General features: G+C 35.0%; 1 protein-coding gene across 1 annotated transcript in view; it reads left to right on the top strand.

Annotated features, from left to right (window-relative positions):
• The first annotated feature begins 880 nt into the window (after window positions 1-880).
• Window positions 881-12,472, top strand: part of LOC123693602 (cadherin-related tumor suppressor) — a 72,033-nt gene continuing 60,441 nt past the window's right edge. The window contains exon 1 of the mRNA XM_045638776.1: window positions 881-6,034. Within this exon, the coding sequence (XP_045494732.1) occupies window positions 881-6,034 (5,154 nt within the window). The remainder of the gene's footprint in view (window positions 6,035-12,472) is intronic.

The following is a 12,472-nucleotide window of genomic DNA, read 5'->3' as shown; positions in this document are numbered from 1 at the left end:
AATATTATATTATTATTGAATCAGTTCTTGTTGCTTTATATGTAATAAAAGAATTATAATTAATACAGCAATTTCCATGCATTACTACCATTAAAACCAAGAACTATAATATAATAACAATCCATCTATATAAAAGAGTTCAACGCGATAATAGGATGATAATAATAAGTAAAACCGTATCAATATAACATGAATTTAAATTACTATACTTAGTTTTTTATCTCATTATATAAATTGACCATACTAATGATTTATAACTTTCATTAACACAGTCATTAAATAATTTTCAATTGAAATGTACCTGCGCCTACAAGATTTTTCTAAGAATGGCGAGTGTCTAGAATCGAACAATAAATAGTAAAATTCTTAGGCGGCCATTATCTCTACATCATCATCCTCTACAGCCCGGAGCTTTAAAGCTGCGGGGAGGGGTCGACGCGGTGCGAGGTGGGTCGCGGGGCGGCGTGAAAGCCTCCACCCGCCAGTATCGTGTCGGCTCTTACGTAGCCTGCCTGCATGTCGCGTTCGGACTACGTGCGGATTCTGTGAAAAACTTGACTCGAAAGTGTTTTGGAATTGTGATTAACATAGATATTTCTTTATATGTGATGTATACGACGTGTGTTTATATACTTTAGGGAATGTTTGTTTGTTATTGGACTAGTGTAATTGTGTGTGTCACGTGTGTTTACGAATGAATGCGACGGCGTAGGCGCAACGGCGAGTCGCGCTCTCCGTGAGATATTCTTGCTCGCGCAGGTCGTAGCGGCCATGTTGCATACCTGAGACGAGTGAGGACGCAACTTTGTGTGAACGAGACGCAAATTGCTCCAGAGTTTCGCTAAAAGGGAATCGACCCTGCAATGTTTTTGTCGGTATCATGACCGTAATGGGGCGGTGGCACGTGGTGCTGGTCGCGCTGGCGCTGCTTACCGGCGCGGGCGCTGGCGCCGCCGCCGAACAGATGCAGTCTCGTGCTGTCGATACCGGTGTGGATCTACGTGTGCCAGAGGCTCAACCTATAGGGACAATTGTTGGTAGAATACCTATCAAGCCTGGTTTTACGTATCGTTTTAATGAATCACCGAAAGAGTTTCTACTGGACCCTGTATCAGGTGAAATAAAAACAAATGTTGTTCTTGATAGAGAAAGTGTAGACCGCTATGCATTTGTTGTACTATCGAGTCAGCCTACATATCCTATAGAAGTGCGTATACGGGTTACGGATGTTAATGACAATTATCCTGAATTCCCGGAACCCAGCATTGCGGTTGCTTTTTCTGAAAGTGCCTCACCCGGAACTAAGTTGCTTTTAGATGCAGCAACTGATAAGGATTTAGATGAAAATGGGATTGCCAATGACTACAGAATAGTTGATGGTGACACGGAAGGAAAGTTTCGGTTGAATGTAACTGTAAATCCAAGTGGTCATACATCATATTTGCATCTAGAAACAACTGGAAAACTTGATAGAGAGACCAATGATTTCTATGTATTAAATATATCAGCACGAGATGGTGGTAGTCCGCCAAAGTATGGTTATTTACAAGTAAATGTGACAATCCTAGACGTGAATGATAACCCACCAATATTTGATCAGAGTGATTTTTCAGTTTCGTTAAATGAAAGTGTACCGCCAGGAACCACTGTTCTTAAGGTTACCGCTACTGATAGTGACCTCGGCGACAATAGTAAAATAACTTATGAAGTGACTGACACTGAGAAGCAGTTCGCTGTAGATCCAGAGTCTGGTGTGATAACAACATTAAAAAAATTGAGCTGTCCTCAGTACTGTAGTAATACTACTTGTAATATGACATGTGTTTTAACTGTTATTGCGAAAGACCACGGAGTACCAAGACAAGATGCACGTTCTTATGTAACTGTAAATCTAATTGATGCAAATGATCACGATCCAGTAATAACATTTACTTATGTTCCATCTACAGCCAACTTTGCTACTGTTGATGAAAACGCAAAGAATGGATCTCTTGTTGCTGCTATAACTGTGACTGACATGGATGCAGGACTAAATGGTATAACAAGTGTCAGTATAAAATCTGGCAATGAATTAAACCATTTTCGATTAGAAAATTCGAGCAGTGTGTACATAGTTCATGTAAATGGAATTTTGGATAGAGAAGAAATAAGTAAATATAATCTTACTGTGGTAGCGACTGATAAGGGAATACCACCACGAACAGCAACAGCATTCTTAGTAATACATGTTAATGACGTCAATGATCATGAACCCGTTTTTGAAAAATCTGAATACTCCACGGTTTTAAGTGAACTTGCACCCCCTGGTACGTATATAGCTGGCATTACAGCAACCGATGAAGATACGGGAGTAAATGCAGAAATTTATTACGATTTTTATGACGGCAACCAACAGCAGTGGTTTTCGATAGATCATTTAACGGGCCTAGTAACAACAAAGTCTTTGCTCGACCGGGAAATACAAGGGACAGTAGAACTTAATGTATCTGCAAGGGATGGTGGACCAAATCCGAAATGGGCGTATACCAGATTGAAAATAACCATCTTAGATGAAAATGATGAAGCTCCTTCATTCCCACAGCAGCAAATAAATGCAACCTTAGCTGAAAATATCAGTCCCGTAAAAGAAATATTAATTTTAACAGCTTCAGATTATGATCAGGGAACCAATGGATCTGTATCTTATTATTTACCACCAAGCACTGAAAGGAAGTATCCTAATACATTTATACTTGATCCGGTTACTGGGCAACTAAGTACGATCATAGAATTAGACAGGGAAAAAACATCAAGCTACGAAATTCAGGTTCTCGCTAAAGATCAAGGGTATCCTCCGCAATCATCAACAGCCACTATTCTTTTACGAGTGCTTGATGTTAATGACAATGACCCTATTTTCTATCCTCAAAGATATATTACAAGCATTGCCGATGACATGTCTCCAGGATCAACTATTTTACAAATACAAGCTTTTGATGACGACGAAGGTGACAATGCAAAAATAATGTATTCTTTGGAAAGTGGTGGTGACGGATTTTTTGATGTTGAACCATGGACAGGAAATATAATTTTATTGAAGGATTTTCGTAAAGCTCCGAAAGCTTTCTATTCGTTAATAGTATCTTGTAAAGATAAAGGTAATAGAAGAGCCTTGGAGGATGCAGTTGTTGAAATAATAAAAAAGTCACAGTCTAAAAACTTGGATTTCGAAAATTATAATGGTTACAAGTTTAGAATAGTAGAAGATGATGGCACATTAAAAGAACAAGCCAGTCGTTTTGTTGGAAAAGTTAGCAGTAGAACAACAAGTGATGAGATATCTTATTTCATAACAGAAGGAGATCAAAAGCACGTGTTTCAAATTGATAAAAAGAAAGGTGTTATAAGCACTCAAGGAAATATAGACCGTGAAGAGAAGATGACATACCATCTTAAAGTAATGGCAAGAAGTGGTTTCTCATATGGATTTACAACTGTTAATATATCCATATTAGATATTAATGATAATTATCCTGTTTTTATTGAAGGAAAAGATGAAATACATATTGCAGAAAATATGGCAGTTGGCCAAGAGGTCTATTTTGCTCGAGCCGTTGATCGCGATTCTGGATCTAACAGAACTATTTCTTATACTTTAAGCTACAACTCCGAAAATAGTTTTAGAATATCAGAGACAACCGGCGTAATTTATTTAAATAAAGCTTTTACCAATGAACCAGGTACGATATTGCCAATAGAAGTTACAGCAACTGATCATGGAAAACCAGCTCTGGCTACTAAATATAGTATATCAGCCATATTAGATGATGTCAATGATCATACTCCTGTATTCGATCACACATCTTATGAGACATCTTTATTAGAATCGACGCTCGTGAATACAAGATTTTTTGTAATTTCTGCATCGGATGCTGACTTAGGACCAAACGGGCAAATATCTTATTCAATCACGGAAGGTAATACTGATGGAAAATTTGGAGTATTTCCGGACGGTTTTCTGTATGTTAAAAGTTTACTCGATAGAGAAGAGAAGGATTATTATTCATTGACAATCGTAGCATACGATCATGGTAATCCACCACGCTCTTCCCAAGTACCTGTCGTCATTCACGTTTTAGATGAAAATGACAACAGTCCTCAATTTACAAATACGACGTTCATATTTAAAATAAAAGAAAATGAACCACCAGATACATTTGTTGGAAAATTAACAGCAACAGATGAGGACATAGGACGCAATGCGGAATTAACGTTTAGTTTACCTATAGCTCAAAATGACTTTAGAATAGACTCTAGAAATGGTTTTATTAAAACATTGCGATCGTTTGACCGAGAGAGCTTATCACAAACAACAGGACAAAATTATATTACTCTAACAGTTACAGTTAGTGATAATGGAAAAGTTAAACTATCTGATTCGGTAAGAGTAACGATTTATATAACAGATGTCAATGATAATGCTCCCATATTTACACGTACACCATATTCCGTAGAAGTATCTGAGGGAGCAAGTGTGGGCGCTTCTATAATGAGAGTGTATTCTTCTGATGCTGATGAAGGCTTGAACGGAGATATCTATTACAGACTCATTGCTGGTGATGATATGAAAAAATTCATGCTCGATGAGGCAACTGGTCAACTTTTTATAAATAAACCTCTAGATCGAGAAACTACTGATCGTTATCGACTTGTTGTTGTTGCACATGACTCCGGGCAGACTGTCCGACTTTCAGCAACAACCACCATTACCGTTGACGTTTTGGATGAAAATGATAATGCACCTGTATTTAGCCAAACACAGTTGAAAGTGGCAGTATTAGAAACTGAACCGATAAACAAAAAAATCATTCAATTTCATGCAAATGATGCTGACTTAGGAATAAATAATGAGTTGCAATATTCTATATCTTCCGGTAATAGAAAGGAGACATTCTTTATTGATAGTTATTCTGGTGAATTATTCTTGCATAAACATTTAGATTATGAAGAGTTAACGGCATATGTTTTGAATATTACAGTAACGGATAATGGAAGTCCAAGCTTATCATCAAGCATATCGTTTACTGTGAACGTTATTGATGCCAATGATAATGCTCCTGTTTTCACCAATACAGCAATAGTCCGACAAATAAGAGAAGGTATTCCTACACATACACCAATAGTGACAGTCACTGCTGAAGACCCTGATTCTGGTTTAAATGGAAAAGTTTACTATTCTATTATACACCAGGAGCCATACGACGGCAGACGTCATTTTGCTATAAATAATGTAACGGGTGTGATTCATACTTTGTTGCCAATAGACAGAGAAAGCATTGATACATTTAGAATAACGGTTGTGGCGTATGATAGAGCTGAGCCACCATTGATACGTCTTTCTGCAGAGAAGTTAGTAACCGTTATAGTTGAAGATATAAACGACAATGCTCCTGTATTTGTGTCCATGAACGCTGCAGTAGTTAACTCAGAGCGATTAGGAAGAAGTATGGGCAGGGGAATATTCATTATGAATATTCTTGCACGTGATTTGGATTCAGGTACAAATGGACTAGTTACGTATAAGCTAATTCATGGTGGAAATGATATGTTTGATTTGCATCGAAGTAATGGTGCTTTAACTCTAAGATATCCTCCTGCCACACCAGAAGCAAGATGGAATTTGGTTATAAAAGCAACTGATGAAGCTGTATTAAGCGAGCAAAAAAGCACAGAAACGTATTTAACAGTTATTATGGGTGGCACTGAACTAGAAGGAATAACTTGGCTGAACGCTGGCTCCGTATCGGTGGCGGAAAACGAACCTGGTGGAACTGCTGTTTTGAATATGACGAACAATTATAGATCGGGTTTAGAGTATTACATAGTGAACGTGACTGGTGACGGAAAACAAGTGGACAGATTATTTGATATTGACTCTTCTCTGGGGATATTATCAACGGCAGTGCCTCTAGATCGAGAAGCAGGTGTAGAAAAATATGAAGTGGAAGTATGTGCAGTTTCATCAAGCTCGCCGTTGCAATCTACAACCACAAAGGTAAACATTTGTATTTATTAAATGCCTTATAATTAATTATTTCTTAATTTTTATTGAGATTGAGTTCGCAATTAATGAACTTAACTGATATGAGCTATGTAGCCGTATAAAAAATAAAGGGACATTCCAATTAACTTTGCACAGTTATCGGCTTAGACAGAAGACAAAACATCGGCCCTGTACTGTTGTTAAAATAAAATAAATTTAAAACGAAAGCTCGTTAGTGTATGTCGGCTGGTGGAGTCTAATCGGAGACTCTAAATTAACGATAAGCTGCGTCTCGCGACGATATCTCAACATTCGTTCTGAAACCTTTCGGAGATTATGTGAAACATGGGTTTTGGTTTGTAATTCAATTGAAAATTTTATTTTCTTTGCCACACAATATTTATAGTAGCACTTCTCATAAGAGAGGAATCTCTATTAGGGAAGTTAATATTTATGGAAGGGTCCGTTTCCAACTATTAGATACTTATAATCTTCAAAATTTATCGTTGTCAACTCAAATTAAAACATACAAAGAAAATTTAAATACATTAATAAAAATAAATATTTGTTAAAGGAATAGGTAACTTTTCTAACAAATAAAAGAAAACATTATCATGATTGACATCACAAAGGTATTACGAGTTATTAATTCGTTACCATTCAATATAATATTACGTCAAAAAAGTTGAATGAAGATTTTGCAAAATTGTTTCAATTTGTACTTATCAATTGTGATTGGATTCGTAAGAAATTCAATACTTCTTAATACGTGTAAATATTATCTTAACAACCAAAGTATCAAAATAAATGTAACACGTGCTATCATAACCGTCACAAAAACTTGAAGGTAATACGTATTTATTAAACACGAATCCAGGGATTCGCATATTTGTCGAAACCATTCAAATATTTTATTTAAATTGACCAAAGGCTGTTGACCGTTGAGTGTTAAAGTGTCACTTCAAATATCCGTTATATTCTTTCGATATAGCTGATTTTATTTTCTTGAATCTGATTATCGTTGCTTTTAAGGAATTTTGTTTGACATGTATTTTGAAAAGCTTCATTAGAATTTAAATTAAAAAAGTTGCCTTTATCACGGTATTCAAAATTATTGGATCTATAAAATTAATCACGGACTATCTTAATATATATAAATCTCGTGTCACAATGTTTGTCCTCAATAGACTCCTAAACCACTTAACCGATTATAATAAAATTCGCACACCATGTGCAGTTCGATCCAACTTGAGAGATAGGATAGTTTAAACATGTAGATACCACGGGCGAAGCCGGGGCGGACCACTAGTATTTTATATAAAGGTGTAGTGAGATAGAAATAGGTATTTGTAATAAATAAGCAATTCTGTCGATGTACTTATAAACATAAACAATTATTCACGATCAGTTACCTACCTTACGTGTAAATTGTGATTATACAGATGCATTTCACTATCAATTTCATCAAAGTATGATTGTGATTGTGTGAAATAAGAACGATTGGAGGCAGCTGGAGGGAGGGGGTGGCTATCAACTGACATCGAAAGCGCATTAGGGCGCCAAGCAGCATTCCCTCGTCTGATTTATGCAACGTGCTTCCAGCGGCGCGGGCATCGACACCCGCCTTAATGAACGTACAAGTTACGTTATACTGTGAAATAGCTTTCATTATTTCACGCCAATACTAATAGTCTTGTGTCTATGTAGTACGTTTAATCCTCAGTTAACGCCGGTAATAACTGTTTTGTTCTCTTTGCATGCAATACTCACATATCTTTAAATGGATGTCTTTGTAGACTGCAGCTCGCGTTTGTGCTTTCGCTGTACGTTTTGTTCAGCATCCATTAATCTAAGAGCATCCTTATTTATGTGAGGCTGTAATTTTATAATAAAAATATCTAGACAATGCAATAGTATTGTGAAATAACTAATTACGAAATAAACCTATGCCTGTGAGCTATAAAATTTAATAGTAGGTACAGTGCGGTTATTAAAACATTTTTATATTGATTGCAAATTGAACGTTTGTAGTTGTAAAAATTGCTGATCTACCGCCGGACGCTTTTAATTTATCAGCGTTTCGTTTTTATCGTCAAATTTATTGGTCCGAAGGGACGTGCTCTTTCAAAGAAAACTTTAAATGTTAAATCAGCATTCGTTTTAACCTGTTGCGTCGTCTAATGCATTCTGAGGCGTAATTGATAAGGTGGCGAGTCCCCTAAAAGCTTTATCGTTGAAAAAATTCCATTTAGGTACGACATTCACTTATGGCGGAGAAATAAATATTTCTAATACTCTGTAAATACCTTTTTTAGATTTCTTAATGTTGAAGATACCTACATAACATAATCTTGTATAAATATAATAATATATAGAAAGTAATGTTTGGATTCGTAGATATAGACAGTACAATGTACATAATATTATAATATCTACTTATATAAGATCACTATGGCATTGTTGTAACTTAATTTTAATTTGACCGTAAATCAGTTCAATCAGTTCTCGGTTTGCACGCACTTTAAATAGAAAATCTAGTCTGGCTGAGGAGAGAGTCAATCGCGTTTCTAATCGAGTCGTTGATCTGTAAGCATGTGCTAAATTACAATTAATAACTTTATTGCAGTCATCTATATCAATACGTTTTATTTATTTGTATCAGCACGTAACTAATTACATTTTTTCTTATTTTTATAGCTTGTGTTTAATATATGCCTTTATTTATGGCTACGTAATGATTGCTATAAATCAGGACGTTTCTAGCGTTATAACTTCTGATTCAAAATAATTACAATTTTTATGGGGAAAGCCCGAATAGCGAATTCTAACAAATGGTGTATTTGACTTTTATAAAAAATATAAAATAGAGCATAAGTAACTAAGTAGAAAGGGGTATAGTTTCTTTAAATAACAATCCTAACTAAAAGATCTTTAAAAAAACCTATATGTTCCGACAGAGCAGTGATTGCATTGTTGTTTTGTTAAATGAAATAGTCATCCCTGACAGGTAACTGTCCCGATTTCTTATCACTGCGTTCCCTGCTGACCAGTCAAGCGTGATCTGCTTTGCCTCCGAATATACTTTATTAAGAGCTGAGCGAGAAAGCGTATCACGGACTGACATGGACCTTATTTGATTGGAGGCTCGAGTGCGTGTATTCATGTGAAGTTGAACCGGTTTGTAAAGGCTCTCCTGCTTTCTACGTCATACATTGACGTTTCTGTAGAAGTAGTTATGCCCACGGTATGCACACAACTCATAAGTTAAGACTTGTATGAAGTTTATTATGAATTGTGTATCTTTAGTGAAGGCCTGATGGGAGTTTAGTTGGAACGGACTTGTAGCTGTCATTTTTATTATCAGCCGCCTTATATCTCGGATTTGTGTAGGGCGCACAGATAATATAATTTAGTTCGAGGCAACTGACGCTGAAGTTGGAATATAAACCTGCATCTTCCATGCTAAATCAGCTTGATACATATAAATGGCGTAAATAAATGTTTCCCGAGCTTGCGATTAAAGATCAATGATTTGCGTGAGAGAACAGAGGCGCTCTGAGATTATAAGTATGTAAATTTGGTTGGAGCATTAGTTACGGTATTTTGTTATTCTTAATGAAAAAGTAATATCTAATTGCCTATTATTTAAATAAGCTCTTAAATAAGATAGGATTATTATTAACAGATTTCGGTACATCATGCGTTTATTCATAATATTAATAAAACACATACCTAGATAGAGCAAGCTAAAATCTCAACAAATTAGAATAAATCTTATATTTATTATTGAAATAGATATACATATACGTTTTACAATATTTATATATTTAATTAAAATTTGTTTCTTGTTTCATCGTAGAAATATTGTCTATAGTATTTATAATATTTCTGTAGTATGAAAAGCAAAAATAAATAAAAGTAAGAATATTGATCTTAATATTCAAATCATATTTAATAAACTTATAATACCCATTAGGCTGCCATTACTGCCACCTGTATCTTGAGGGCCGCTAACTTTACGCCTCCACGACGTTTCACCGCAAAATTGATTCCCTGATGCTATCTAACCTCCCGAGGGAAGGTTGGATAAATAAATACTTTACGATAATCTCCAGAGATCTGAGACAGGCCAGAATTGCGGCACGGCAGAGATATTATTGCATTTTAATTCTGTTCATGGCACACCTCCCTGGCATTACGGTTATGTATGATTTACATGTTATTGTACACCGAGCAAACCGTATAACCATCCGATATCTTGCAATATCTGTATGTAGAGTCTGAAATATTATAATCGTGAAGTTTTATAGATTTGTCGATGAAAACATTGATATTTTCTCGATATGGACTAGATGTAGTTAAATTACAGAGCAGGAGCATCTTAATAAATGAGATAATATAAGCGTTTACTGTGTTTGAGAGGTTCGTGAGATTGCGGCTTTATAATAGCTATGCATAGAAAATAAACGCCGGGGGCGCCATGCCAAAAAGAAAACTAAATATTTATCATGCAGCATGTTTTAAAGCCTTGTAATGTTGCCTCATTAATTCTATAATAAAAATAACTTTTTGAACAGGTACTGTGCTTGATATTTTTGTAATAAAATGACAATAAATGTTTATTATAACGGGATCCGTCGTTTATAACGCAGTGACCCAAGAGTGCGCAGTGTGGAGTATGTTTTACTTCGTTATGACTTCTGAGAGATGAATAATAGTGGCAATAAATTCTAGTTAATGGTTTGCACGAACTTCACACGAAGGGAGGCAGCAAATAAATAGAGTTTTTAATATATATATGTTAAGTAATAAATCGAAAATCATTAGTTTCCAGCGCTTGCGGGGAGACTTTTAAACTTTATATTCGCTGGTGAAATCAATTAAAAACGTCTTTAAAGCGATATCAATAGAAAGAATTCTATTAATCAGTATCTTGATACCTTTTACACTGAATTAAAATATTAGCAATACAAATGCTTTAACTCTCGCCTTTAGCGGCAAATTCTCGTTTAGTTACATCGATAAAAGTTGTAAAATGCAAATCGCGCTAGTGAAATGTTAAGAATCTTACGCCCACATAAAGCTCTGTACCGTTACCTTATTCAAAGTACAATGCAATAATTAATATTATTATTTGATAAACACTGCCTGCGCTGAGAATGCAAAGGAGAACGGTCATACAGAGACCACAATGGCTAGAGCAATTAAATGTTATTAATGCACTTAAACTCTTGATTGAAGCAATGAATGGTTTAATAATAATTAATTAAAGATTGTATTTAATATAAATATACCGTACCTAGTACCATATAGTACTGTATTTATGAAAATTTCGAAAGAATTGACTAAAATACGCATCCTAGAGTTGTAAGCATTTTTTTAATTATTATTTTAAATCCATATTCAAAATATTCGATTTGTATCTTGCTGTATAAAAGTAGATAGTCTATAGTCAATAAGAGGGGTATATTTTATCTAATCTGGTACGAGTAGGTACCTAAGATTGGAAAACAGGGAAAACTAATAATAAAAAGAACAACAATAGTTAAATGCATTTAAATATAATTTGCGTATTAATTACAGACTTCTTCTTCTACTAGATCTTCTCCTTTGATTTGGGGCAATTCTAAGTGGTTGTAATTCTACGGGTATCAATTTCGACGATAAATTTTGGCCCAACATTGTAATCAAAGGGTTTCTATACATATTTATGAGCAATGATTAATGTTGTCTCTGTTATATCAACCTTTTCTACAAGCAAGTTATTATTAATAGCTTCGGACTATACCCATAGGTATATAAGTAACAATTAAATATGTACCTATACTGTATAGCTTAGCACTAGTGAATGCCAGACATAATTTAAACGTTTTTCATTCAGAAGGGTTTTACATTAAAATCTGTAATTTACTTTTTCATATAGATATGCGTATTGATGCGTATCCATTTGAATTAAAAAAAATCACGATTATTATCGGAAACGTTCGTTGGTATAAAATATTTTTGTTTTTAATTTTGGTTGGATAATAAATAAACTACAAATAAACAGTAGCTTACATTTTCGAAACATCAATATTCTACCACTATAATTAAGCATACGTTTCCAAATCGTTTTTAAAATTACTATCACTATCTTCTACCTCACAAGTTATTTGAAGTTACGTTAAAAAATCGCATAAAAAATCTTTTACAACGTCAGCGAGCTTATATTGGGAATGCTTTGTTCCATCTTTTTTTTTTTTTTTTTTTTTTTTTTTTTAACACACTGCTCAGGCATTTGACCGCCATCTCACCTGATGGTAAGTGAAGATGCGGTCTTTCAGGTTAGCATGCCTGATCAGTAAGGTAAAGCCTATTCACTTTGGCCTTGAATAGATCCAAATTGTATCTATCGGGAAACACGGATGGCGGTAGGGAGTTCCACATCTTCGCGGTTTTTATTAAAAAACT

Source organism: Colias croceus, chromosome 8 (genome assembly GCF_905220415.1).
Source record: "Colias croceus chromosome 8, ilColCroc2.1".
Taxonomy (NCBI): domain Eukaryota; kingdom Metazoa; phylum Arthropoda; class Insecta; order Lepidoptera; family Pieridae; genus Colias; species Colias croceus.
The sequence above is the reverse complement of the archived record's forward strand: the minus strand, read 5'-3'. Positions and strand labels throughout refer to the sequence as shown.